Source organism: Dendropsophus ebraccatus, chromosome 8, assembly GCF_027789765.1.
Source record: "Dendropsophus ebraccatus isolate aDenEbr1 chromosome 8, aDenEbr1.pat, whole genome shotgun sequence".
Lineage (NCBI taxonomy): Eukaryota > Metazoa > Chordata > Amphibia > Anura > Hylidae > Dendropsophus > Dendropsophus ebraccatus.
The window spans coordinates 113,385,851-113,409,192 of NC_091461.1; the positions used below are offsets into that span (position 1 = coordinate 113,385,851).

The following is a 23,342-nucleotide window of genomic DNA, read 5'->3' on the forward strand; positions in this document are numbered from 1 at the left end:
TGCAAACAGGTATTATACGTTTTTGGAGTTCTTTCTCTTCCTCAGATACAGTGCACTTAAGGCCCTATTACACCAAGCAATTATCAGATGTTTTCAGACGATTATTGGCTGTTACATACGATAATGGCTTGGTGTAATACCTAGTGTTAAAAGGCAACGATCAGCCGACATGCACGATTTCAACATATTTCCTGTGTTTTGTGCTGATCTAGCCATTACTAGAGACAGATTTCCCCTCACAACAAGTAGTGGACAACAAATTGCAGATTGGTGAAATTTCTAAGCCATTTTCTGTGGTAAGGAGTCATTTTTAGTTAATGAAGGGATTTATTAATATGTTTTATAATATCACATTGAAGGGAAGTTGCTTGAAATGATGGTGCCCATTTAACTTCCAGCCCACTGAATGTCCTCGGGTGACAATCCCAAGTCTTCTGTCCCTTAAAGGAACACACATTCCACTTGTGGCACCAATAATCTTCTTCTAGTTCCTTCCTAGCAGTATTGTGAAGCAATGCTTCTTCCCCACCAGACTTCCTGGACCTCCACTAATACTGGAGTCTCTTCATGGATGTTGGTACCCAGTAATACAGTTAGGGTCCTATTCCACGGAGTGATAATTCGTCCAATTATCGTCCGTGGAATAGAGACAACGATCAGCCGATGATCGTGTCATCGGCTGATCGTTTATTTAGGTTGAAACCTAAAATCATCAGGCACCGACCACTCATCGCTGCGTGGAATAGCTATGCGGGCGGATGACCAACGATTTTACAAACACCATACCTTACCTATGCATGTTGCAGGTCTTCTCCTGCGCTCCTTCTTCTTGCGAGTCCCGCACGCAGCAGCAGCTTCGGTGCGGCCTGTCTAAGCTGACAGACCGCTGAGCCAATCGCTGGCCAGGACCGCCGCGGCCATTGATTGGCTGAGCGGTCTGTCAGCTCAGACAGGCCGCACAGAAGCTGCTGCTGCGCGCTGGACCAGGAGAAAGAAGGAGTGCAGGAGAAGACCTGCGACATGCTTAGGTAAGGTATGGTGTTTAAACAAGGGCTGCAAGGACATCGGCAACGATGTCCCTGCAGCCCTCGCTAAATGATTATCGGGCCATGTAATTGGCCCAGTAAACGAGCGCCGATCTGGCAGATCGGTGCTCGTTTACATTATTGATCGCGCCCCCATCGGCCCGTGGAACAGGACCCTCATCCTTACTGCCCAGAGCCTTCACCATGGTATGGTGGTACTGAAGTCTACTGTGGTCCACTGTTCCAATATCAATACATAAGTGCTGAGAGAGGATATGGGGCACATTACAGCCCTTGCAAGAGCCCTCAAGCATTTCTTTATACATATTATCAGTCCTCTATGTAAAAAATAGAATAAATGTATAATCCATAAAAACCAAGAACATTTCTAACAGTAAGCAGATCCCACGCGAAGTGTTCTGGGAGACGCCTTACGTCGTGTCCTGGCATCGCTTCCATTCTGGGAGAGGATTGTACGGCAGCCAGAGCTAAGATCCAGCTCCTGAGGATGATGAGCAGATTAGCTGAGCAGACAAGAAAGAGACAATAGACTTAATAGGACAAAAGAAAGCTGCTGGGCACAGGCGGTAATGTGCTTATGGAGGTTTTGGCCACGATCTGGTATTATGGTTACTATAAACAGGAGATGGATATAAGGACAGGGACAGAGCCTGCCTGGGGTATATTTGCTATACAAAGGCATATCTAACACTATAATAGCTTGATAGAGGATACAGGTATAGTACATTGCAACAGCAACCAGATGCATGGAGAGGGTATAGTGACTGGCAGTGCATGGGCGCTCGTATTATAGGGTCAAATCCGGCTGAAATTGGGAATGAGAGGCAAATGTGGGATGGGACCCTTCTACATGGTTAGGGAAAAAAAATAGATGACTAAAAGGTTGTGCTGCCATTATCTCCTATACAGGAAGAGAGGGGTGGCAGCTGCTGGGCAGTCTGATGCTTCCATGGGGTCCCTAGTTTTCTATATACAGTCCTGCAGCACAAGTGTATCCACCTTATTCCCTTCCCATCTTCCCAACATGTACATAAAATGTTAGACAGGGAATATGGAGAGAACTCAGAAGCTAAACCTGCCCTATACTCATTCATTTAACCCCCAGGATACCACAGTCAATAGTGACTGCGGCATCTAGGTGGTGAAACAGACAGGGTGTCCTATAAGTGCTTTCCCAACCTGATGCAATTCAGTGTACTTGGGGGACTAAAAAATAGCTATCAATTAAAGGAAGTTTTTTAAAAAAAATTAATATAAAACACATACATAAATAATAAAATTTTTCAGAGTAAAAAAAAAAAAAAAAATATATATATATATATATATATATTAGATATATAATTTAATTGTCCAAACATGGAAGGATTGTCTATGTTTCCTGATGCTTTCCAATTTAAAGGTGTTATCCAGATATAAAAAAAACAAGTAATTAATTCTAAAACAGCTCCACCCCTGCCTTCAGGTTGTGCCTGTTATTACAATTTGGCTGAGATTACTTTAAGGGCAGCGTCGCATGTAGCGAACCGCAGCGGAATTTACGCTGTGAGTTCTGCAGCGAAATCTGCTGCGATTCCCGCTACTGTGGGTTTGAATAGGGTAACATACTCGCAGCACAATGTTCATTCCGCTGTGAGTATCTGAATGTAGGCTCCCTTAACCAGCTGCTTCCCAGAGCATATTTTACCTAGTTGGCGCTCTGGTCCGCAGCTGAGGCTCCCAGTTCCCGTAAGTTCCGCCCAACCAGTCAGTGACTGTGGCGGGGCTGTGCACTGATTGGCTGAGCAGGACCTACAGGAACCAGGAGCCTCAGAAGTAGCGGGAAACTTACTGTAGCAGGAATAGCAGTGGATTTTGCTGCAGAACTCTCTGCAATTTACTACCTGTGAACCTGCCCTAAAGGAACTTAACTGCAGTGCCACACACAGCCTGAAGACAGGGGTGGCGCTGTTTTTGAAAGTGAGCTCTGTTTTTCTATTCCTGGATAGCCCCTTTAAGTACACTATAGGGTAGAATTAAAAATATACTTAATCCTGCAGATAAAGAAGCCCCCATACTGCTGTGTTGATGGAGGCTTCTGTGTGTGTCTGAGATAGGTAAAGTACTGAATAACGACAATCTCTGTGCCGTGCCGCAGTATATGTTGGAGCAACAGGAACATGTAAATCGCCAATGGTGAAATAGCATACAGCTCCTTATTTTTCTCTCCTTAAATCTATACTGGATCTCCCCTCGGGGAAAAGCCAAACTGATTCCCTGTGTATTTTTAGCAGCATGAATGGCCATCAGTAAATCATGGAGGCAATCAGCAGGCAGCGTGGAGACAGCGGTGGTGACGCTCCCGCGGATAATCGCCAATGATCGCCACTAATGACATCCGCTCATATGTGCCGCATTAACTGTCCACAATAACATAGAAGAAACCGGAAGGAAAATCATCTTTCATCTTTGCCTAATTCTGTTTGGTTAATTATTACCGAGTAATGTCCGACGATCATCATCATCATCATCAACCTGCAACGAGGAGCGTATCGATGAAATGTAGTGTGGAAGACTAATGGGAAGCTGGGAGACTATTACTCTCATTAACCCTCTAAGGACCGGACCATTTCTGGCCTTATTGGTCTGAAGGAATTTTTTCCCTTTAAGGCTGCGCGCTATCTGTGATTTTTATGGGAAGAGACGTATTTTTACATTTTCCGATAAATATAAAATAAGTAGAGCTGCAATGCATTCCTTTATTTTACGTTGTTCAATGTTAGGCCATGTTCCCACTTAGTATAACATTGGCCATTCTCTGATCACACAACGGCCGGTGTAAACTGAAGATCATCCCGGCCGGTACTGCAGTGATCTTCACCTCTGCTGAATTCGGATTCGGGCACACACCGAATTCACCGCTGCTCACAATGGAGCGTGGCCGGGGTCACACACTTTATTGTGTGAACTGACAAGTTCTCTGCGGCCGCTGTTCAATGACATGTTAGTTTCCTGTGCGGCCGGATGAAATCCCAGCCGGAGTGTATACTATGGTTGAGATTTATCAAACATGGTGTAAAGTGAAACCAGCTCAGTTGCCCCTAGCAACCAATCAGATTCCACCTTTCATTTTCTAAAGAGTCTGTGAGGAATGGAAGGTGGAATCTGATTGGTTGCTAGGGGCAACTGAGCTAGTTTCACTTTACACCATGTCTGATAAATCTCCCCCTATGTGTATATGTTTTGGACGGGATTGCATTCATTCACAGACAATGTATGGTTTGTATAAAGCACGGCCGTTGTTGCAAATTGCAACAACGGCCGTGATTTATACAAACCATGCGTCACAAGAGGATGAGATGATGGGGGTGGTGGTTAGGACACAACATCTCCATAAACCAGAGAGGAGCAGCTTCTCTGACCGTAACTCTTAAAAGACATAGCTAAAGAATGGTGATACATGGGAAATATTCAGAATATGTTCTCTTCTCTGTACAGCAGGGGGCAGTATGGCGGAGATCGAGAGCGCTCAGTCCATGAACTTGCGGTTAGGTAGCGTTGGTATATGTTGTTTTTTTTACATACAGTAAGGTCACATTTACAAATCCTTTCTAAGACTGTGTTCAGACTTTGGAGTGAATTTTAAATTGTAAAATGGACATTTGATACTGTGTTTTTCCCCCTCCCCCACAATTAAATGGAAAAACTCTCTGCCGTTTACAATTCGTTATTTACTTACTTAGTTACTTTTAACATACACAAAAATGTGGTCTACCATGTTTTGTGTACACAAAAAAGAAGAAAAAAAACACGTTTTGATTCTTTTTTTTATTTATTTATGGAAGTCAATGGAAAAAACAGATCCAAACAGATCGCACACAATTACATGCGTTTTTGCATCTGTTTTTTTCATCCATTTTTTCATAAAATGTACGAATGTTAAATGGAGTGCAAAAAAGTAGTGCAAACCCAGCCTTATAGCCATAATTATATCGCTTTAATGGCTGTTAAAAAAAAAAAGTGCTTGGGCTTATGTACGTGTATGTATTATAGCGGTTTAATGCACAGACAACTTGACTTTGATAAACATTTATGCGTTTTTGTTACATTTTTGTTGCTTATTTGTGTTTTATATGGATTTTGGTGCCATTTTCCCTTTATTTGCAACCATTTGAAATTGCAAAGGACTTATTTGCATAAAACATGTAAAGCACCCAGAAAACTTGCCAGAAAAAGACCAAAAACCCAACCCCAAAAGAGTCTTATTTTGGTGCAAATGTGGTGCATCTCTCTTTAGTCTACCTTTACACCGCTCATTGGCTGGATTACTTTCTGTTAATATTTTTGGTCACATTTCAAGCTATGCCCTTCCCACCAAGCCACACCCATTCTCTCTAAGCCACACCTATTCTCTCTAAGCCACGCCCATTAAATATCCACATAATTAACATGAAGAATGGCACAAATTGAGCCAGAATTATGTCCCTATCTCCCTCAACATACTATCACAGGGTGGGGACAAAACCATCCCTTTGCATCAAAACCAGCGTTGATCATGGTGCAAAAGGGATTAAATGGCCGGGATCTGAGCTTTCTCTGATTGGTTCTGGAGGGTGGTTGTCGATCATACTCCATCAAGTGCAACTATCTCTGTTTATCATGTTTATGTACAAGGAGAGCAAAAATCAACTGCTTCTCCATAGAAGACAAAAATGGAACAACGGACATTTTGGATGATGCAATCGCCATTTATTAAATAAAAACTGTGCCATAAAAATTGTCAATAGGTGGCGCTGTAGCACAGAGCACTGTGTCAGCCTGGAAAGAATACACCACTTCCTGCAGGACATACAGCAGCTGATAAGTACTGGAGGACTGGAGATGTTTTTGCTGGAATACCCCTTCAATATATCTGAGTTTTTCTGACACAGAGAACTGAAGCTATTACAAGTACTAAAGGAATTGCCAGCATAATGCACGTCTCTTGCTGCCGTGATGTCGCATTATTGGAGAGATTTGCTATATAGCAAAAACCTGATGACATCTTCAGCGAGAGCGGCAATAGCGAGAATAATGGTTGTCACCCCACATTGCTTTCAGCCATTGTACGGGGACAGCTGGGAAGCAATAGGCCCGGGAGGTTAATGGCCTCCCCTATTGGTTGTCACTTGTAAATAACAAACCCGCGTTCTCGCAGCGAAGACAAAGCGACACAATTACCCAATGATGTTTGATAGTAAATTGGCGAGATTTGTTCCAGAAGGGGTTGATGGGAGGCCACACATCATTTAGCTATATAATACGTTATTGTTAATAACGCGCATCTAACTGGCTGCAATCTCATCAATTAGCCGTAAAGAGTTTTAATGGGAGCTATAGGTTAACCCGTTGACTGCTGCTTTTCATACGACCTTATCTATGGCGGCATTGGAGCTCTGATACGGATTCATTATCGAAATCTTTGGGGGAGATTTATCAAACTGGAGTAAAGTGAAACTGGCTCAGTTGCCCTTAGCAACCAATCAGATTCCACCTTTCATTTTCAAGAGAATCTGTGAGGAATGAAAGGTCGAATCTGATTGGTTGCTAGGGGCAACTGAGCCAGTTTCACTTTACACCATGTTTGATAAATCTCCCCCTTTGTTCTTGAAGGGGCCAACAGAAATTTTCCTCTGTCCGTCTATGGATGGATGGGGGAGAGTAGTCAAGCCTTATACAGAGAAGCAGTGGTCTAGTTGCCCATAGCAACCAATTAGATTACAGCTTTCATTTTTAAAATGGCCTCTGAAATATGAAAGCTGGGATGTGATTGGTTGCTATATGTACAAGGCTTCATAAATTTTCCCCATTCTCTGTAGACCAGAGCTCTTCCACCTATGACCCAGTAAAGCTTCCGTAAACTACAACCTCACTCATTCCCCGTAGCAGTTGCATGGTCTGCCTCCATAGTAGCTATGCCACTGCCTGGAATAGAAAAACATGGCTGCTTTTAAATAAACAGTGACACCTCAGGTTGTGTTTGGCATTTCAACTCTGCTCTATTCAGTTCAATGAAACTGAACTGCAAAACCCCACACAAACTGAGCACAAGAGAGGAGCTGTTTGAAGAAGAAAGCAGCTAGGTTTCCTAATCGTGGAGAATGTCTTTAGAGCGAATGTACCACCGGTTTTTACATGAATAGACCGACAGCGGTGCGGTGATATCGATGTGCCGATGCTGCGGTCCTTTTTTTGAACCGCCACCCAGTTCGTGCACACGACACTGGTCTATTAATGAGCATCATCTGGGCATGAAGCACTGGAGGGGGGCCCACCGGGCCCTAGTGTGACGATCTGCCAAGTGGCAATTCTCAGTTCTGGTAAAGTAAATTGAGCTGTAATGCCACACACAACCTGGGGACAAGAGGGGCGTTGTTTTTGGAGCTAAGTTTTACTTTGCTAACCTTGGATAAGCCTTGGATAAGGTATTTTATTGAACAAAATTTTTTTAAACTTCAAAAAAATAACCTTATTAAAGGATTCACACATACCCCATCAAATAAAATTTCACTCTGCAAACCTATAACCCACCAGAAATACTGATTTCTGTTAAAGTCAATGGCACTCCATTCCCACAGCAGATTTAAATTCTCGCTGTAGGAATATCATGCTGTAGACTTGATTCTAATGGAGCCGCATCACAGAGGGCGGGGGTTTCCTCCCACTGGGGGTGGGCTGGTCAGCCTCCAGTGCTTTAGCCCGGACCAGGGCCCAGCAATAGACTGGGACTGTGCGCGGGAATCGGGACTCTGTTCAAAAAAAAGACGGTGCCACTGGCATTCTCCCGATGGCGCTGATCTATTGATATGCTACACTTAAAGTGAATGTACCTGATGGTACATTAGCTTTAACTACTTGGCTCCTGACACCATGCCAGGTTGGGCAATTCTCCCCAGGAATCCTGGAGCCTGTGATGTGACACATCAGGAGCACAAGGAGTAAGGGTCCTATTCCACGGGCCAATGGGGGGCCTGATCAATAATGTAAACAAGCGCCGATCTCCTAGCTCTGCACTCGTTTACCGGGCCTATTACACGGCCCGATAATCGTTTAGCGAGGGCTGCAGGGGCATCATTACCGATGTCCTTGCAGCCCTGGTAACACCATACTTTACCTAAACATGATGCAGGGCTTCTCCTTCTTTCCTTCTTCCTCCCAGTCCTGCGCACAGCAGCAGCTTCAGTGCGGCCTGTCTGAGCTGACAGACCGCTCAGCCAATCACTTGCTGCGGCGGTCCTGGCCAGTAATTGGCTAAGCAGTCTGTCAGCTGAGACAGGCCCCTCCGAAGCTGCTGCTGCGCGGGACCGGAAGGAAGAAGGAGCGCAGGAGAAGCCCTGCAACATGTTTAGGTAAAGCATGGTGCTTGTGAAATCGTCGGTTGCCCGCTGCGCATCGCTATTCCACGCAGCAGTGTGTGGTCGGTGCCCGATGATTTTAGGTTTGAACCCCGATTATCGCTCTGTGGAATAGGCCCCTAACCTTTGTTTATTATGTTCCCCCCTGCCCCTGTCTGCTGCCAAATTTTAAAAAAATTGACTTCTCCTTTAATAACGTTATATTACAAACTTATATAACTTTACTACATTTATGTATAAATCTTGAAAAAAGTGGATAATACCAGAGCAGAGCTAAACAAGGGGTTAAATTCCACTGTGACATATAAAATTTTACCATCAATGAATCTGTTCCTTTCTCCTTTTTTTGGATGCAAAATTTCTTTCTATAAAGGTCGCTTCAGCAACAACAAGAAAAATACAGAAATATTGATCCGGTTTGGTACAAAATGAAATCTATAAATACTGTCAGAGGATGCAGGAATATTCAAGGCAAAAAATTTTGCAAATTGAAGCAAATGTATCACAAGGATGGACGCTGTATCTGGGGCAGCTGGCTAGGCATGGACTTCTTACACACCTGGTGGGTCAGACCACAGTGTTTAAAGGGGAAGTTCACCCAAATTTTTTTTCTTTCAAATCAACTGATGCCAGAAAGTGCCAGACATTTGTAAAGTATTTCTATTGAAATATACTTATCAGCTGCTGTATGTCCTCCAGGAAGTGGTGTATTCTTTACAGTCTGAAACAGTGCTCTCTGCTGCCACCTCTGTCCATGTCAGGAACTGTCCAGAGCAGTAGCAAATCCCCATATAAAACCTCTCCTGCTCTCCAGACTGGAAAGAACACACCACTTCCTGCGGGACTGAAAAGTAGAGATTGACAGCAAAGTAGTGAACATTTTCCCATGCATAAATCCCATCTACTTGCATTGGGGGCGGATTGTTGTTGAAATGGACATGTAATGTATCTATAGGAGAATATATACGGGGCGTGCAGGGGTGCAATGCTGTCACATAGATTTCTATGGGTGCCACATTATGGATCCTTAACGATAGGGATAATTCCTGGGTGCCTGATCCCTAAGTCCTTTCTAAGTCAACATTTCCAGTTAAGATCAATAGTATTTATCCAGTCAATGTCACAGTTATTCCCATAGGAAATCACTATAAAGTGTCGCACACGAGTAGTGAACTATGACCGGAGCAGAAGCTACATCACATGGGGATAAAGCTACTAATTCCTAGGTTTGTTAGGTTCGGAGCCTCCATCGCAGTCTGTTTGGCACTGCCGGAAGGACGGCTGCAGAAACGGACACGAACAATGCCCATTGCTCTCATCCATCAATTTATTATATTGTATTCATCAATTTACCTGAGTGTAATAGAGCATAAAATTATTATTTTGTCTGGTAAGTTAAAACCGATGGTGTGATGAAGACTCCGAGCATTGTGGAGCAACGTTGACCGGGCCCTAGGTCTCATCCACACATGGGTTTTCCTTCTTGGACCAGGATCGACTCCAGGTTTTTGCGGGCCCTTGGGTGACAAAGCTTCAGTGGGACCCTCATGCACCCATCATCCACACACTATGCACAAGACACCACTAACAGACACAAACACACATTACTGACACAGACACTGACTGACACACACACTACTGACACAGACACTTACTGACATACACAGTACTGACACAGACACTGACTGACACACACATTACTGACACTGACACTTACTGACATACACAGTACTGACACAGACACTGACTGACACACACACTACTGACACAGACACTGACACTTACTGACATACACAGTACTGACACAGACACTGACTGACACACACACTACTGACACAGACACTTACTGACATACACAGTACTGACACAGACACTGACTGACACACACACTACTGACACAGACACTGACACTTACTGACATACACAGTACTGACACAGACACTGACTGACACACACATTACTGACACAGACACTAAGGGCCAGTTCACACTGAGAAAACACGGCGCAATTCCACGGCGGAGCTCTCCGCCGCAGAATCCCGCTGTGCTCAGTGTCCTGCTGTAAATGGAGAGGGCGCACGCTCGTCCGCTGCCGCCACTCTCCGCTCACAGAATGAACATGTTCATTCTTTGAGCAGAGAGGAGAGGGAGCGGACAGGCACACTCTCTCCCATTCGCTCAAAGCAGCACACTGAGCACGGCGGAATTCCTCCACCGCGGAATTGCGCCGTGTTTGCTCAGTGTGAACTGGCCCTAACTGACACACACATTACTGACACAGACACTGACTGACACACACCCTACTGACACAGACACAGACTGACACACACACTACTGACACAGACACTGACACCTACTGACACACACAATACTGACACAGACACTTACTGACACACACACTATTGACACTGACTCAGACATTACTGACTAACACACACACACACTCAGCTCTCTGCCAGGCCGATCTCCACACTGTAAGGTTGAGGACCTGCGGGTCATGTGATCAGGTCCTTCACTCCTTTCTCTCTCTGTGCAGGTCCTGCTCCGTCTCCTGTGTCTTTTCATGTTCAGCACTCACTCTGCACTACAATGAGGGGGATGAACATTAGAGCACTGGGCCCCTCTTCCTCTCTAGGTCCCTGGAGGTGTTGTGGGCCCCTGACACTTGCCCGGGTAAGCCTGGTGCTGAGGCCGGCCCTGTCTGGGACCTCAGAAATCAGGATCAAAGATGTCCTGGAAAAACAATCAGTGATGCATCCGGATTGGAAAAAAACGGATTGGAGGGTATTAAATAGCCACAGAGGTTAGGGTTAACGGCAATACTTCTGTACGGCACAGGGATGGTGTGACACCCGTGTGTCGTCAGTTTAAAATGAACTCATAGACTAGGGGGAGATTTATCAAACATGGTGTACAGTGAAACTGGCTCAGTTGCCCCTAGCAACCAATCAGATTCCACCTTTCATTCCTCACAGACTCTTTGGAAAATGAAAGGTGGAATCTGATTGGTTGCTAGGGGCGACTGAGCCAGTTTCACTTTACACTATGTTTGATAAATCTCCCCCTAGGTTCCCACATAATAATATTGGCAGAAGACGGCCGTCCCCTTAATGATCATAATCATTATTAGCGGCCGTCTATGTTACAAGATGGCCGCCTTCCCCGATAATTTCCCAAAGTGGGATCATAGCCATCGACACCTATCTAAATCACGTGGCTAGGCTGTATTCCATAACAACGGACGTTATTTGCATACTGATGGCCGTTGTTATGAAAGACAGCCGGAATTTTTACATATCGTGAACCTAGCCTAAAAGTGTCAGTCCTACTTTTTTTTATGCGGAACGGATCGACGGACAAAAACTCACGTGTGGATGACCACGTAGGAATCAACGGGTCCTTTTTTTGGCCATAAATTAGGATCCTGATTTACAAATAGTCAGTCAAAGGACCCCTTTAAGAGATGGGGAGAATACTTTTACTATACTATGCTATATAATACTATATATTATATATTACATAAAGCTTGATGGGAGTTGTAGTTTTGCAACAGCTGGAGAGCCAAGGTTCCCTACCCCTGTTATATTGTAAATGAAATATTGTTTCAGCATTCGGCTCCCAGCCTCCTGACTATCCTCTCACTCCCGTATTGCAATGCATTCTGCACCGATCAGCTGGCACTAGGACCCAGCAGGCGCCTGCAGGCAGCAGTTGTGTAGATCAGACAGAGCAGAGGGTCCAGTTTAAATCTGTCTGTAATCTCTGCACCAGCAGCAGCAGCTCAGGCAGAGGAGGAAGCTGCTGTGCCCACTGTGCCCCCCTGCCCTGCCTGTCCCTGCCCTGCCCCATCCTCCCCCCAGCTGCCTCTCCCTGCCTCCCCCTCTCCTAAAGGAGATGTCACAGCATCTGTACAATGGAAGCAGCAGATAGGAGCAGAGAGCCGGCTACCTCCAGTAGCTGAGGACGCCTGATCTCCTGTACAAGGCGGCACAAGATGAAGACACTGCTGGTAAGTCAATTATTGCAATTATTGCCCTGATCCAGGGTTAGGGGTGCTGCCCAGCAGGGTGGGGGTCCCCGGCTCTCAGGGGGCAGCCGCTTCATTGTTGAAACTTTCCAAGACATCACAAGTGCAGACAATAGGGGGGCACATAGCGGTGGGCATGCACCTGCTAAAAGTCCCAGCAAGATCCCCCAGGTGACGCCTCGCAAGACTTGTTGGGACTTGTGGTTCCACAACAGCTGGGGTTCAAGTTTAGTCTATATAAAACTTAATAAATATGGGACTAGTCCTGTTCTTGTCTCAGCGGGCTGACCCCAGGGGTGGTGGGGGATGGAGTGCAGACTCTACAGAGGTCCACTGGGAGTAGTAGTCCTAATTATTTAACTTTGCAGTAATTGCAATGAAGGGTTAACTTCAATTGGCGTCGTACCAACTTTTTAATACCGGACAGGGTCTTAGGTTAACCCTATAATAACCCTACTTTCTAATATAAGGCTTACCTAGGGTGGGGTATGGACACTTTGCACTGGGACCCCAATTTAGGAAGAACCTATAGATAGTCCTTATAATAAAGAGCACTGGACTAGAAGAGGGTGCATAGCACAGACCAGGTGGTGTAAGGGTTAACTCCGCACTAATACAGTATATCGCAGCCATGTGCCGGTGTATAATGGAATAGATGCTAACAGCCATTCTTCTGTATGCAGCGCCATGGGCTGGCAGTATTGCTAGCACTCAGCACCATGTGTACCAGTCTGGTGATCATGTACAGCAATATGGGCAGCGTGAAAGAACAGAGCCCGCCGCACTCATCATCGGCAGCTGCCATCAGGAAGGAGGGCAGGATAAGCGCCAAGGAGTATACCCCCAGCCCCGTCCTGGAGGGGTACATCAGCGTCTCAGACCACAAGGTAAGGAGGAGATATACTTATCCCAGGCTGGCAGTGTGCCAGGCAGCGGCTCTTGTACTGATTGATGACCCTCGCTGCCACTTTTAAGGTGGGGGGGGGGGCAGGGGGCAAGGCTGTATAACAACATTGATTTCATATTGGACATGCAGAGAAACTTGTGAGCTGAGATGACCGTCTTCTTCTCATTGGCAGCCCAAGTCATAGCCACATTAGCGTCTGGTGTTTACGGGGGCCGGTGGCCTTTAACTAGGAGGCAAATGCGGCATTAAATCTCAGCAGCTTAATCTCCCAGACAGAGAGCGGTGCAAGAAAGCAACAGGGAGGCTTCCCAGCCGTGTCATTTTATGCTGTTCGCTATTATTTGATTTTCCCCACCTCCCTCTCTTCGGTGACCCCAGGGACCACCCACACTTGTTATTCACTTTGACAGCTTTCGGTACTGAACAAGGGGGGGATTCTGGCAGCGAATGCAAAGCTCGACTTTTTATCGCTACTCTGTTTTGTAACGTTTGATATCACCCGAGATCGGAGGTTGTTGCGCGGCCGCCATGTGTACCCTATGTATTAGGTTTATGTGGACGGTGAACCTAAATTTGTAGTACGATTTCTATCCGGGTTCAATTACAAATATTCCTTGAAAAAGCGAAGAGATATGCGTTTTGTGTATGCACCTACTATACACCAATGTGTGCACTGACTGATTTGTTGCCAAGATGGCTACTTGTTAGCCATGCCCTATGGAACAAGTGTCAAACTTGCGGCCTCCAGCTGTTGCAAAACTACAATTCCCATCATGCCTGGACAGCCAAAGCTAAAGCTTTGGCTGTCCAGGCATGATGGGAATTGTAGTTTTGCAACAGCTGGAGTCCGCGAGTTTGACACCCATGCCCCATGGAAAAATTGGTGGACCCAAACAAGTTTGACTTTTGTGATACATTTTATGCTGTTGATGATCTTACTGGTCGAAATGATTCTACTTGGAGTTTATGTATATCCGTACATTAAGATACACTTTAAAAATATGCAGTGTTCCAAAAAGTTGCAGTTATGGACTGTGGATGTCGACCAAGTCATATTGGTTAAAGTGTAACGATCATTTGTATAAACTGGGGGTCCAATCGCTAGAATGAAGGGGCAGAAGCGCTCAGCAGCATGCACTTTGCCCCTGCATCTCCGCTATATGGAGATGAATTCCGTAGACTGCTAATACAAGCAGTCTACGGAATTATAATGGGAGTCTATGGAACTTCCGTAGGCTCCATTATACTTCAATACACTGCAGTTATAGCGAAGATGAAGGGGCAGAGCCCGCACTGCTGAGCGCTTTTCCCCCTTCACTCATCTCAGCACCAGGACCCCCACTCATACGCACTTCTGACATGTCAGAAGTTTTTACAAATGATAGTTACACTTTAAGGTAGACATGACATCAGCAAAAGGAGCTGTCTCATGGACAACCCCTTCCCTAAGTCCCCACTGGAAATCAGCGGATTGATGTGATTGTCGCAGTCCAAACCCCCAGCGACCAGTTGAATTTCTTGTGGAAAGCCGTAGAAAGCTGGCCAATTTTCCTGCAGTGACCACTGCTGGACAAACGTGGTATTACATGGCGCCTCGTTATATGAATGGTTAAGCGGCTCTACATTACGCTTTATAGGCTGGGTCTCCTCTTGCCCATGTGATCTAACAAAATATGGGTTATCCTAATGGGACAGAGATAAGAGAGTCCTGGTTTGAGACTGCTTTAAATATATTGGGGGGAGAGGTGTGGTCTCTTGCAATTAAAGAGGTATTCCACTCAAACATAACCTTTGATATGTTGCTGCCCATAGTGCGAATAACAATTAATTCCATACTTTATATTATTTATTTAGTCTCCTTCCACCACTCCTGAGCTGCTGCTTTCTGCTGAAAATACAAAAATCTGTGTGTGAGCTTTTCCCCCCTCCCTTCTGAGACAGCTGATGTAAACAAGTCCCTGGCTTTACCTGCAACATTGTAGCTAATGAACTTACTGTGATAACCCTCCCAGCATTACAAAGAAGGTACAATGTTGCAGATAAAGCCAGTCTGGGACTTGTTTACATCATCTGTCTCAGAAGAGAGGGGGGAAGAGGGGGAGACAGAGGGAAAAGCTCACACACAGATTTTTGTGTTTACAGCGGAAAGCAAAAACCAAAAAAGGGAAAGAAGGGGGGAAAACAAACCCACCCCGCTAACCAACCATGCAGGACCAAAAATCACAAAGTTTTATATAATCATATATCTTTATTTGTATGTATGAAAAGTATATTACAAAACAAGATTAAAATATTTTTTACATAATGGAGGAACTGACACATGAACAGAACCCCAGAACAATGGTGGTGGTAAATAATATAGAGCAATATATGTACAAAATACAGAAATAGTAAATAAATTTACACAAACGGAGCACTGGGCATTGGGCATGTAATAGACTAAGTTTCAAGCATAGTGCTTAATAAAGTGCATACAAAATACTACCCATATGTCCTTAATGCAACGACCACCATACCACTCACCCGACGCGCGTTTCGCGTACTTGCTTTATCGATAAAGCAAGTACGCGAAACGCGCGTCGGGTGAGTGGTATGGTGGTCGTTGCATTAAGGACATATGGGTAGTATTTTGTATGCACTTTATTAAGCACTATGCTTGAAACTTAGTCTATTACATGCCCAATGCCCAGTGCTCCGTTTGTGTAAATTTATTTACTATTTCTGTATTTTGTACATATATTGCTCTATATTATTTACCACCACCATTGTTCTGGGGTTCTGTTCATGTGTCAGTTCCTCCATTATGTAAAAAATATTTTAATCTTGTTTTGTAATATACTTTTCATACATACAAATAAAGATATATGATTATATAAAACTTTGTGATTTTTGGTCCTGCATGGTTGGTTAGCGGGGTGGGTTTGTTTTCCCCCCTTCTTTCCCTTTTTTGGTTTTGGCATTGTAGTGTGCATATGGACCCTGGGGTATACACCCATTGGATCATATATAGGTATATACAGCGGAAAGCAGCAGCTCAGAACTGGGGGAAGTAGACCGAATAGATAATAACAAGTACGGAAGGAATTGTTAGTCTCACCATGGGCAGCAACATATCAAAAATTATGTTTGAGAGGAATACCCCTTTAATTCAAAACATTTATCAATTTAAAATGTTTGAAATTTGGATTTTTAAAATGAGAATTTTTCCCTTCCATACGTACCACACACACGTGGTACTGGAGAAGTGCCGATTAGGTAATAATTCATGGTATAAGAGAGGTTTTAATAGATCTTTTTGGTATCAAAAATTACCGTTTTCCCTAAATTAACCGTATTGGTAAATGAATCGTTTGTATTATAAAGGCCAGTTTGTATCTCAGCTCAGCTTAGATACGTTGTATAATTTTCTCCTATATTTAAAAAAAATCATACTATAGCAGTGTAACAGGTCCAGCGGCTGTGGCTGCAGTAACCCGCCGAGCTCCGGGACCTGTTTGGTGCACCACCTGCCATGAAGTGACAGTAACCGCCTTATGGAGAGCCCTGGAGTCAGACAAATGTAATGATGCTTTAAAGGGATTACTGTGTCCAAGGATCAAAGTGCCAGAGATTTCCAAGCCAAAGGGAAAGGAGGATTAATGTAGTGAACCCCTCAATGGTGTTATCCTGTGGCACATCTAGATTACATTAGGACTGTTATTCTGCTCTCTCTCTCTCTCTCTCTCTTTTTCTGCCTCTTTCATTTTCTCTGTCTCTTTCCTTCCTACTGCCCTCTACTTATTCCTGTCTGTATTCCCTATTATGACTTACTACTCTTTCTCTCTTTGTATGCCTCCTGCTATCCTACTTCCACTTTACCATACCTCCATTCTGTCTCCTTTTTCCTCACCTTTCCCAATTTCTCTCTTCTTTCCCTCCACCCTACTGGCCATTTTTTCTCTGCTTTTCCACCATCCCTTATTTCTTTCTTTCTATTCCTCCTCTCTTCTACCTCTCACCCCTTGCTCCCTACCGTCCTTCATTTTTGTCCCTTCCTCCCTTCTCTCTTCTGTCTTTACTTGCTCTCTTCCACCTCTCCCTTCCCTTTTAAAATGTTCCCATAGACACACACCCTCGTAGCTTCATAGACACATATACTCCAAGATGCATAGACACATATACTCCAAGATGCATAGACACATATACTCCAAGATGCATAGACACATATACTCCCAGATGCATAAACACACATCGTTCTAGATGCATAGACACATATACTCTTAGGTGCATAGACACACATCTTACTAGATTCATTGACACACATTCACCTAGATACATAGACACACATCCACCTAGATACATAGACACACATCTTTCTAGATGCATAGACACACATCCTTCTAGATGCATAGACACACATCCACTTAGATACATAGACACACATCCTCCTAGATGCATAGACACACATCCTCCTAGATGCATAGACACACATCCTTCTAAATACATAGACACACATCCTCCTAGATGCATAGACACACATCCACCTAGATACATAGACACACATCCTCCTAGATGCATAGACCCACATCCTTCTAGATGCATAGCCACACATCCACCTAGATACATAGACACACATCCACCTAGATACATAGACACACATCTTTCTAGATGCATAGACACACATCCTTCTAGATGCATAGCCACACATCCACCTAGATACATAGACACACATCCACCTAGATACATAGACACACATCTTTCTAGATGCATAGACACACATCCTTCTAGATGCATAGACACACATCCACTTAGATACATAGACACACATCCTCCTAGATGCATAGACACACATCCTCCTAGATGCATAGACACACATCCACCTAGATACATAGACACACATCCTCCTAGATGCATAGACACACATCCACCTAGATACATAGACACACATCCTCCTAGATGCATAGACACACATCCTTCTAGATGCATAGACACACATCCTTCTAGATCAGGGGTGGGGAACCTCCGGCCCGCGGGCCGCATCCGGCCCCTGAGACCTCCCGATGCGGCCCGCGGCTCGCAGCTCCCCTGTGATGCTCGCCGCTCTGCTGGGGAAGAAGCCGGCATACACAGCATCCTCCGGTGTCTGTGACAGCTGCCGGACACAGGAGGATGCTGTCTGTGCCGGCTTCTTCCCCAGCAGAGCGGCGCGTGTCTTTAGTCTCTTGCGGGCCGCGCGCGATGACGTCATTTCATCGCGCGCCGCCTGCAGGAGAGGACCGACACAGAGGACCTGGGAGAGAAGAGGACCTGGACTGCGTGGGAACGGAGGTAAGGTGAGTGGGATGTTTATTTTTTTATTTGGGGGTTAACTAGGATCCCAGGGACATGACTGATGGGGGGGGGGGGACAACTAGGCTACCAGGGACATGACTGATGGGGGGGACAACTAGGCTACCAGGGACATGACTGATGGGGGGGACAACTAGGCTACCAGGGACATGACTGATGGGGGGGGGGACAACTAGGCTACCAGGGACATGACTGATGGGGGGGACAACTAGGCTACCAGGGACATGACTGATGGGGGGGGACAACTAGGCTACCAGGGACATGACTGATGGGGGGGGGGGGACAACTAGGCTACCAGGGACATGACTGATGGGGGGATAACTAGGCCACCAGGGACATGACTGATGGGGGAGACAACTAGGCTACCAGAGACATGCCTGATGGGGGGGGGGAATAACTAGGCTACCAGAGACATGACTGATGGGGGGGGGGGAATAACTAGGCTACCAGGGACATAACTGATGGGGGGGGGGACAACTAGGCTACCAGGGACATGCCTGATGGGGGGGGGGGAATAACTAGGCTACCAGAGACATGACTGATGGGGGGGGGGAATAACTAGGCTACCAGGGACATAACTGATGGGGGGGGGACAACTAGGCTACCAGGGACATGCCTGATGGGGGGGGGGAATAACTAGGCTACCAGAGACATGACTGATGGGGGGGGGGGAATAACTAGGCTACCAGGGACATGCCTGATGGGGGGGGGGAATAACTAGGCTACCAGAGACATGACTGATGGGGGGGGGGGAATAACTAGGCTACCAGGGACATAACTGATGGGGGGGGGGGACAACTAGGCTACCAGGGACATGCTTGATGGGGGTTAACTAGGCTACCAGGGACATGCCTGATGGGGGGGGGAATAACTAGGCTACCAGGGACATGCCTGATGGGGGGGGGACAACTAGGCCACCAGGGACATGACTGATGGGGGGGACAACTAGGCTACCAGGGACATGACTGATGGGGGGGACAACTAGGCTACCAGAGACATGACTGATGGGGGGGGACAACTAGGCTACCAGAGACATGACTGATGGGGGGGGACAACTAGGCTACCAGGGACATGACTGATGGGGGGGGGACAACTAGGCTACCAGGGACATGACTGATGGGGGGATAACTAGGCCACCAGGGACATGACTGATGGGGGAGACAACTAGGCTACCAGAGACATGACTGATGGGGAGGGACAACTAGGCTACCAGGGACATGACTGATGGGGGGGACAACTAGGCTACCAGAGACATGACTGATGGAGGGGGGGAATAACTAGGCTACCAGGGACATGCCTGATGGGGGTTAACTAGGCTACCAGGGACATGACTTGGGGGTTAACTAGACTACAAGGGGCATCACTGGGGGTTAACTACAATAGCAGGGGCACTAGGGGAACAATACTATGCCTTGTCCTGGGTGCTGCAAACCCCCGCTACTAACTGCCGCGCACGGTATGCGGCCCTCGAATGATTTTATTAATGCCCGACCGGCCCTCGACATGGAAAAGGTTCCCCACCCCTGTTCTAGATGCATAGACACACATTCTCCTAGATACATAGACACACATCCACCTAGATACATAGACACACATCCTCCTAGATGCATAGACACACATCCTTCTAGATGCATAGACACACATTCTCCTAGATGCATAGACACCCATCCTCCTAGATGCATAGACACATATCCTTCTAGATGCATAGACACACATCCACCTAGATACATAGACACACATCCTCCTAGATGCATAGACACACATCCTTCTAGATGCATAGACACACATCCACCTAGATACATAAACACACATCCTCCTAGATGCATAGACACATATCATTCTAGATGCATAGCCACACATCCACCTAGATACATAGACACACATCCTCCTAGATGCATAGACACACATCCACCTAGATACATAGACACACATCCTTCTAGATGCATAGACACACATCCTCCTAGATGCATAGACACATATACTCCTAAATGCATAGACACACATCCTCTTAGATGCATAGACACACATCCTCTTAGATGCATAGACACACATCCTCCTAGATGCATAGACACACATCCTCCTAGATGCATAGACACACATCTTTCTAGATTCATATGCACACATGCTTCTTGATGTTTAGACACATATACTCCACATATACATATACATACAATATACTGAGACACCCCTTCCCCGGGATGGCAGTGCGTGTCTATGTTTGTATCTCTGTGACTCCGATGACAACCTCCTATCTGATCAGGTCTCTATGTTCTTTTTATAAAGATGGTTTGGGCGTTTTATTCTACACATTACTGTGTAGGTGGATCGCATGCTGTAACACTGAGCACTTTGGACAATTCATAAATTCATCAAACCTGAAAGCAGCAAAGTGCTCTAACCTGGTGCACCATGGAGACTAGAGGCTGAACAGGGAAACCAAGGGCATGAACAATGACGTATATAAGAGAGGGTGCAACATGGCCCTGAAGAAAAAATATAGTAAAAAATAGCAGAAGATATAAAAATAGACTTGTATCCACTTGTACTTGTGCAGCTACCAATGTCTGTCCACTATATGACCAGGGCTACAAGACACAGACACAACCCACAGCTCTGGTATTGGTTGGCACCATCTACTGTAATCTCCCTCCCCGTGCCGCTCACCAATCTCTCTCCCCGTGCTGCTCACCAATCTCCCTCCCTCCCTGTGCCGCTCATCTCTCTCCCTCCCCGTGCCGCTCACCAATCTCCCTCCCCGTGCCGCTCACCAATCTCCCTCCCCGTGCCGCTCACCTCTCTCCCTCCCCTTGCCGCTCACCTCTCTCCCTCTCGGTACCGCTCACCAATCTCTCTCCCTCCCCGTGCCGCTCACCAATCTCTCTCCCTGTGCCGCTCACCAATCTCCCTCCCCGTGTCGCTCACCAATCTCCCTCCCTGTGCCGCTCACCAATCTCCCTCCCTCCCTGTACCGCTCACCAATCTCCCTCCCTTCCGGTGCCGCTCACCAATCTCCCTCCCTTCCGGTGCCGCTTACCAATCTCTCTCCCTCCCAGTGCTGCTCACGAACCTGCCTCCCAGTGCCGCTCACCAGTTTCCCTCCCCGTGCCGCTCACCTCTCTCCCTTCCTCCCGGTGCCGTTCCCCAATCTTCCTCCTCATCTCTCTCCCTCCTGATGCCGCTCACCAATCTCTCTCCCCGTGCTGCTCACCAATCCCCCTCCCTCCCTGTGCCCCTCACCTCTCTGTGCCCCTCACCTCTCTCCCTCCAGGGCTGCTTACCAATCTCTCTCCCTCCCCGTGCCGCTCGCCTCTCTCCCTCCCAGTGCCGCTCACCAATCACGAAAATTAATATAGGGCACTGTCTTATTTTTGCGGAAACATGGTATGTAGACTCTATAATACAGAATATAGATGGGATGAAATCTAAAGACTTGTGCTAACTTTACAATACTGCTCCCTATTCTAATACCAGTCTATAGGGGACTGAGTATGACTTGTATATGGGTCAAATTGTCTCTGCATTGGGTTGGCTATAGGGGGCGCTGTCACACCTGGACTTTGGTGTTTGTTGGCCAGTACTCCCCTCTACCAAAGCAGTACTTTATATGAATAGTCTCTGGCACCAGGTATACAACTGAATTGTCTTAGGTGCAGTGGTACCCAAAGGTCTGGGGCCATTGGATGCGGCAGTAAGGGGTTAACGTGGAGGGGAATTTTAACAATACAAATTTTACTGGTAAGAAAAGTGATATCTGTAATGATGGGAAATCACGGCTACGGCCTGTGGTACATGTGACCCGCGCCATGAGGTTTTTGCTTATGTTAACTCAACATTTATAATTTAGAGAATTGCATAAAGGGCAGTGACCTTCACTGAGCGCTGGATGTGAGAACACAACGCGTTTCGCTTCCAGGTCCCTCACGCCAAATCAGATGACGAATCCTTTTTTTTTTTTTTTTCAACAATCTGATTCTGGATGAAAAAAGACAATGGATAAAGATGATATGTCCGGATACTAACAAAATAACCGCATGGATTCCTGTCAGACAAGTAAAGGAGAATAACCAGAAGTGTCGGCTAGAAGCCCTTGAAGTCTCCATCTTGCATTGTATTATTGTTATTTTTAGTGGTTTATAATCATTTCTTGATAGACCCAAATCTCACAACATCTGTCTTTTTGTGTCACCATGACAACACTTCCTGCCGCTTCATCCTTGTCATATGGATATTGAGTGTCCCATGATGGGGATGATGTTCTGTAAGAAAAAAAAGCCAATAAAAATACCAAAATTGGCACATTTCAAAGAAGCTGCGGCCAGATGTTAGCTGAGAGTCGAGATAGGAAAATATGAGACACCCACGTGATCTTTTATGTTTGGCGTTTTTTAGGGCATTTTGGTGCTTTTCTGGCTCCTAAGCTGAGTGTTTGGCTTTTTTTTTTTTTCAAGAAATAAGGTTTTTCCTCCCATAGACATCTATAGAGGGGAAAAAAACGCCAACAAAAACCACCATGAATGTAAGAACGACCACTGTTGCCCATAGCAACCAAACACAGCTCAGATTTTAAATATTTATAAGCTCTGGTAAAATGAGAGTTGGGCTGTGATTGGTTGCTATGGACAACATAATATATTCTTACTGTAAGGGCCAGTTCACACGGAGTAA

General features: G+C 45.8%; 1 protein-coding gene across 1 annotated transcript in view; it reads left to right on the forward strand.

Moving 5' to 3' along the window:
* Positions 1 to 12,141: 12,141 nt before the first annotated feature.
* Positions 12,142 to 23,342, forward strand: part of ST6GALNAC5 (ST6 N-acetylgalactosaminide alpha-2,6-sialyltransferase 5) — a 108,439-nt gene continuing 97,238 nt past the window's right edge. The window contains exons 1-2 of the mRNA XM_069979447.1: positions 12,142 to 12,424; positions 13,126 to 13,329. Coding sequence (XP_069835548.1) covers positions 12,410 to 12,424; positions 13,126 to 13,329 — 219 coding nt within the window. The 5' untranslated portion in view covers positions 12,142 to 12,409. The remainder of the gene's footprint in view (positions 12,425 to 13,125; positions 13,330 to 23,342) is intronic.